The 7,074-nt window shown below is 39.9% G+C and overlaps 1 protein-coding gene across 1 annotated transcript; it reads left to right on the top strand.

The window, feature by feature from the left end:
• Positions 1–344: 344 nt before the first annotated feature.
• LOC145486971 (uncharacterized) lies at positions 345–4,574 on the top strand. The gene is made up of 3 exons (XM_081465678.1): positions 345–595; positions 2,881–3,191; positions 4,131–4,574. Exons 1-3 carry the CDS (start codon positions 345–347, stop codon positions 4,319–4,321), a joined length of 753 nt encoding a protein of 250 aa, XP_081321804.1. The 3' UTR covers positions 4,322–4,574.
• Positions 4,575–7,074: the final 2,500 nt, after the last annotated feature.

The following is a 7,074-nucleotide window of genomic DNA, read 5'->3' as shown; positions in this document are numbered from 1 at the left end:
CTGGGCGTGCAGTGGCAGCCGTGATATGACGTAGCATGCTAATAAATACCGAATCGGAGCAGAACACCCCTTCTAGTTCAGTTTTCAACAGTGCAGTGACTAAGGGAACAGGCCGTACACCCGCCCATTGCAGGCTTGGCTTAGACCGCTGATCAATATTTTCTCCATACTTTATCATCATCTGAGCATGAATGAGAGTGTTATGTAACAGCATACTTATTTAATCCGGTTCTCTGACTTTTTTAGCTTTTTCTTTATTTCCGTCAGGTTGCTAGCTGGTACCCTTAAGTATTACAATTGATATCTGTGATATGAGGGGTACGATAAATTTGTTGTTGTGGATAATGACAGATTGCTTGTCCAGGCTGATCCACTGTGTTTTGAATTTCCTTTCAGCTTCTGGCGGCTTGACGTTTGATTTTGTTTTATACTTCTCTAATGGCTATGAAGTTGGTGACCAAATCATTGACTTGGAGTCCCAATTATACGGAATACTGACCGTTGACGGTGGAGGTTTTTCGGCCCTAGATGTTCATTTTGAGACTCTCACGGCTACTTCCAGTGAAGGATATACTTGGCCTTTGATCTCATACGGGTAAATAAACTCAGTTGTTGTAATAAGAATCTAGTTTCACCTCGCATGTCAATACAAAGTCAGATATAAATAGATATGCGTACCATGAGAATAATGGACCATGTAAGACCATATAAACATCAGTGGAAAATGTCTTTACAAATTCTACCGGCTAGTAAGATGAGAGTGTATGGATTTCAGTAAAGAGAACCTGTATATTGCAAATTTAAATACTGTTCTCTGGTTAAAATAAGCATATTTTTAGATTTCTCAGGTCACTTTCGTGAAAGTTTAACTTAAATTGTTCTTGAGAAATACAGGATAATCTGTTTCTACTTTAGAAGAAACTGCTGAAACTGTTTCCTTTTGTGCAATGTTTTGGAAAAGCAATTTGCCGAACTATTCCTGAGCGGTCTATCTTTATTTAGCAATCCGTTTGTCAAATTCCGCTCATGGAATCAATCAGAAATGTGTAATATTCTGCCCTAGGTGTCGTTATTCATGACATTTAGATAAGGTATGGGGAATCGCTCTAGCCTGGAACAAGCCTAAACCAGGCTCAGAAGATCTCCGGGTAGGTGGCCCAGGCTTCAAACCCGGCTTCCTCGCAGGGAGGGCGGGTGGGGTGCCAACTGTTCGCTGCCGCGGACTAGAGTAGAGTGCACAATGGGTAGTACTTGTTTGCCTTTTTATATGAATATTGTTATATGAATATTTGCATTCATTCGTAGGGCAACCAATCCAAATTGACTTTGAATAGCCATATAATAAACAATATAGTGTAAACTATCCCAGCTGGCCTTGTGCCCTTTGGCATTGTAAGTCTCTGGGGGGGGGGGGGGGGGGATTCCCATATGAAAAGATCGGGGATAATCATCGTCTTGCCTAAGGGTGTAAATCAAGGATGTTGGTACATACATAATCTTTATTTAAGCTCGGTACAAAATTCGTCAGCTAAAAAATAGCTAATACTTTTAGAGTGACGCTGTCACTTCGGGTTTAGATGGTATCTTTTAGGGGTCGAAAGCGCGAGCCACGCCCACATTCGTCTGCTTTATGGAATGATTCAAATTCTGCGACAAGCATCCCGGACCTTCCCCTCCAGGTACAATTTGAACAATATATCGGACATGCGCAGAACAATTCTGCAAGACGAATTGGATCAAGTTATCATGAGGGAGAAATAGACAGCAAGCAGTCAAACGAATTAAGGGGGAAGAATTATTATTTTTATTTCTTCAGTTCAATGTGGGACATTTTGGCAAATTACTCACGAGGGAAATTTTGAAAAATTTGGTTCCTAAATGAGTTGTGCGCGGGATTAAAACTGAGAGAATCTTTGTTTACAATATTTACCTCATTACCATAAGCGATACAGTTTCTGATGGAGCTAGAAAGAGATTAATACTGAATATTGAAAGGGCACAGCACGATTAACTGTCCCAAGGAATTTGAGCGCGATGTATTGAATACTTTTTGTGCGACGAGGGTTTAAAAGATCAAAATTTTACAAAGAATATATGAGCTCATTAACGCTTTTGCCACGCAGAAATTTTGATGTTTTTGAAAGCCAATTTTTCCTCCAATATTACACCCAAAGAGCCAAAAATCTCACCACTTACTAAGCTTCACAAGCTCTTTAAGTTTTTCCAGTAAAATCGTGTCTAGCATGATGCCTTTTATGTACAAAGTCGTATGTCAATGAGGAAAAATGTAAACAATGACATCAGCAAAGACTCGCCACAGCTAAAATAAGATCTTAGCGAATTCGTTATGAGCACTTGCAATAATATAAGAACGAACCAGATATTTCATATTCTATATTTTACAGCTAAATAACTTCTAATTATTGCAACTTGATATAAGTAATAGTGGACTGTCTGGGCTGAAGTCAAAATAATGTTTCAACACAGTACTCGAATTCTGCCCCTTTCTTCGAAATGGGAGGCGCGGTGGCCTCATGGCTAGTGCGGTCATCTCCGGATCGAGCGGTCCGGGCTCGACCCCTGGCCAGGGTTATTGTGTTGTGTCCTTGGGCGAGACACTTTACCCACACAGTGTCTCTCACCGCCAACGCGTATAAGTGGATACCGACGAACTTAATGCTGGGGGTAACCCTGCGATGGACTAGCATTCCATCCAGAGGGGAATAGAAATACTCCTAGTCGTTCCATGCTACGAAAACCGGGATAAACTCCGCCCTGATGGACCACTTGGTTTGTATCCAGACTTAACCTTTTAACTTTGAAATGAGTCATCAATAAAAGGCTTTTCAGTACACTAATACCCTTCTTGTTATTACTCAGCTGTTCCGATGACTCGACGATAATAACTGAACTTACGTGTAACGACGATGAAGAAGAGCGAGTTGAATTCCTGGCTTTCCGTTTCACTGGTCAAACAGGATCTTCCTTGGTTACATTTGAAGTCACGGCCATCGTTTGCCTGCCCGATGAGGCTGGCAATCAGTGCGATGTAGACTGCATTTATTGTGATATGAGTGGTGGTGGTTTCCGAAAAAGACGCTCGCTGGATATCAACAGAGCCAAGGAAACAAAGTTCTATCTGAAGGCTGGGCCTTACAAATTTGGCAATGTCGACAAAAAGAACCAACAAGGTCTGTGTCTGTTCTGATGATGTTCATTTTAATCAATCGACTGCTGACTTGACAAAATCCTCGCCGAGGGCCCATGGTCTTCATACCACTCGCACGTCATCACTTTTCCCGACCAGAAAATTAGCCGCAGGAGCCCATGACGTGATTCATGGGCTCCTGTCAGGTGATAAAGCATTTAATTCTAGGTGTACACGGGTTGGGGATATACTGTGAGAGATAGATGTTTTGAAAGCTGAAGAACAAATAGAGCCGTCAATAAGAAATACCCTTGACTCCTTTAGTTAAATAGTAAACTTTGTCCTACGTTCAGGCGACAATGCCTAAAACCACTAAAATACGAACAAATCTCCAACGAAAGAAAGCGAAGAACGCGAAAAAAAGGCCTCTTTTTTCGTTCAAGACCTCATTTTTTTTGTTTTCCACAGATGGCTCAACCGTGAAAGGAAAACACTGTCCCGAAAATAATGTGTAATGGGGAAAATAATGTGCCATTCACAGCAATTAAAGTGTTTAACTAAATAAAGTTTAGGTTTTCCAATTTGCAGTCATCTTGAGAAGACAAATTTCAAACCACCTTGCTAAGATGTGTTCATCAAACAGGTTTTTACCTTGTTAAGTTGCGGCATGCACACGGAATGAGCAACTTATTTTCAACTTTGTTTGGTTAAACCACTTTTAAATCCATTTTTGTGCTCAAACATTATTATTTCTTTGGCAGCCATGATTGTCAGACATTTTACAAAGTCAAATATTTTTTTCAGTTTGTTTGTTTTTTCTTCTTTCCATTTTGTGTCCCCAAATTTGCATGAGATTTTCCATCCATTCATCCATCCATCCATCTACCTGGCTGCCTGCCCCCCCCCCCCCCCTGCCTTACTTACCTACCGACCTACGTACGTACCTACCTTACATGAAAGGTACTTTTCATTGTTTTATCAGATGCTGACGATGTTGACGAGGGTGACAGCTCGACTTTCCCTACCTATTTGACCGCCATTCTGGTGGTTGGCGGTGTCTTGGCCATTGCTATCGTCAGCGCCGCCGTGGTCATTGTGCTTCGCAAGCGCCGTCGCAGTGTCACTCTCACAGGGTTAAGTGGTACCATTGAAAGTAGCACAGGCGTTGTTTAAGATCTACTACAGAGTATATCACGCCAGTGAAATACCTTCTTTTACAGCACCATTTACATTGTAGTTAAACTGAGAAGAACTATTCTCCCAATGTTTAGTCTCTATTTTGCCGTATTTACTCAACGAACATGCAATTGCAAGGCATTTTTTGCTTTTAAAAGTAGTTAAATAGTCATGAAATGAGCACGTAATCAACACCTCCCGCTGATCTGAAACACGCAACTGATTCATTTTGCAATATTTAAATTTTTTTTTTTTTAGATTGAAAAAAAAAAAATCAAAATAGTACTCACTTACAGTAACTCGTGACAAAAATTGTATGCCACGATATTGATTACTGATGAAGCGACATGGATGGCTAGCTCTGGTCCACTTAAAGGGGCTACGTCACGGTTTGCGCGTCTTCAAACGTTTAGCCTAAATTTTTCAAGTTCGTCGTTTGAAATCCGTGTCAATCTTTTCCATCCTTAACCATCTTTGTTTTTCTCTGGTTTATTATTATCTCTTTCGTGTTTTTCTATCTTAATAAACTATTATGTTTTAGGTTTCCTTCAGTTTAAAGGTAATTTTGTACGTGGCCAAAATAACTCAAAATACCGTTATTGTGGACCACGTAATTGGATTGCAGATCGACCCAGATAAACTCATAGTCGTGGATTTTTGCTCATTGGATGCCAAGCTGCGTAAAGACCCAGAAACGGTTTGTAAGAAAAACTCTTTCTACGCCGGTGGCATTCTCGAGTATTGCCAAGAAGTCCTCAAAAGATTTTGATATTTTCATGAGATCGGGTTTGTATTGTTTGAAACCTTCATTAACACTCAAGGGTAAACATTACAGAACTTGCTTTAACTCGATTAGCAACTTGATTTAATTTTTTAACTAAATGACTACGTGACCGATCCAGCATAGGTTTGTCATGGCAACAATAGACGTGATCAAGATGTTTTGATTAAAAGGCAAATTTTCCCAATAAATATTACATCAAGTTTTTTTTTTAGGCTAATAGGGTTTTTATACAAAGACCAATTTCTTTAAGAAGTGGCCAATGCCATTCAAAGGTCTCTTTTTCGATTCTTAACCTCTCCTGATTTCAAATTTTTGTCAAGGGTCTTTAACTCCACTGCTTTTTGCGTCGAGTTACACCCAGTTGAGCTTTGTGTTATTGCTGATGACTCTATATAGTTTTTCCAGTAATTTTCCTGTATGGTCTATCTAATTGTTAGTTACGATTTCTCTTGATAAGATATATTTTGTAGCTAATGCAAGTGAAGTTTTGATGACGCAAGTTTCAAATCTCTGGTCATTAAGCTTGCGGTTTATATATTTGTCCACGTAGGCCTCTGAAGGCTGTTGGTATATTTAAAGGATATAACATGGCCGCGCGGAGATACGAAATTTATCTTCGAGTGCTGAAGAATATTTCACGTGAGAGAGGGCGGCGAATGAGTGAAATATTTTTCAACACGAGAAGAGAAATTTCGCATCTCCAAGTGGCCTTGTAAGGTTCTATTTATAAACACCAATGAAATCCCAAACCGTTTCGCTTTCGCTGCGAAAGGCGCCATTTATCGTGTAACCATAGCAACGGTGATCTTTTCACATGTGAAGATAAGCTAAGATAACACGTTATTTTCACTTGTGAAAATATCGCGTTTTCGCGTGAAAGTTCATTGGTTTTTATATGATAAAATTATTTATTTCTCACTCTCACTGTAACAACCAGCATCATAAGACGAAATACAATTGTGTCTTTGAGATACTATTCGAACATGTGTTGTCTTTGCCTCGGGTTAGACCGGGTTAGGAGAATCTATCATAGCTAACACTCCATGAGAACAAACTGAATACAACAGAATTAAGTTCGACTACGTAGCAGAAGCCAATTATAAGAACAATCAAGGAATCAGCCATGCTTTATTTAAATTATCTTGAATGGCGTACCTCTAATTCAGAAGTGTAGCAGCTCTCATAAGCTTTTAATTCTAATATGTAGATTTAGCCAAGCCTAAAAGCAGAGCTCCTGATTACAGTAAGTTACCGTAGCCTCAGCCTGTGATCCAATCGAAAAGCTGTACCTGGGCAGCGTTCAACTTTAGAAAACGCGCGAGCTCGATGAGCTCTGAACATGAGCCAGCGATGTGGCCACTTGATAATGGTCAGCGGATACCTTGTTTTGACAGGTGTCTATTGAACATAGCATGAATGCCCAATATTAAAGATGTACGCTGTAAACCCGCCACTCCTCATCTGTAAGGAAAAGCCTTGAGAACTAGTGTTGCAGAGTAACATTTCACATTGATTTACATGACGGGGCGTACGTACGGACGTACGTTCTTGCGTAGGAACAGTCACGTGACAACCAATTCTTTTTTTTAGATCGATGGGTTACTAAATTTGCTAAGGTATGGGACTCCCGTCGTCACTGGGTCGTGCGCGTTCGGCGCGAGGGAGCTCCACCATTAGTTGTCATAGTGTCTGTTATATGTGGTGCTTGTTCAATTTTTTACATGTTGTATTATAGGCGGTGATTTTTTTTTATATGTGGCGTTCATTGGATTCTACCTGGTATCGTTTTCATTATACTTGGTAAATTATAAAGCACCAAGTATAATGAAAATTACAGCCAAATGTATGGAAAATTAGAAAACTTAGCTCAGCGTCATCTAGCCAGGCTACATCCTCAAAGTTAGTGATCTTCTACCTGGTATTTTAACGTTGCGATTCACAAATTGTGTAAAATTCAATTTTGGAA

The sequence above is a fragment of the Orbicella franksi genome, chromosome 5 (assembly GCF_964199315.1).
Source record: "Orbicella franksi chromosome 5, jaOrbFran1.1, whole genome shotgun sequence".
Taxonomy (NCBI): Eukaryota; Metazoa; Cnidaria; class Anthozoa; order Scleractinia; family Merulinidae; genus Orbicella; species Orbicella franksi.
This window is presented reverse-complemented; position numbering and strand designations above follow the sequence as displayed.

Bases quoted from the DNA above. Each gene is read 5' to 3' on its own strand.
- LOC145486971 (XM_081465678.1), top strand. From the start codon at position 345: ATGACAGATTGCTTGTCCAGGCTGATCCACTGTGTTTTGAATTTCCTT. The intron at 596-2,880 runs GTAAATAAACTC...GTTATTACTCAG, and splicing joins TGGCCTTTGATCTCATACGG to CTGTTCCGATGACTCGACGA. The intron at 3,192-4,130 runs GTCTGTGTCTGT...TTGTTTTATCAG, and splicing joins CGACAAAAAGAACCAACAAG to ATGCTGACGATGTTGACGAG.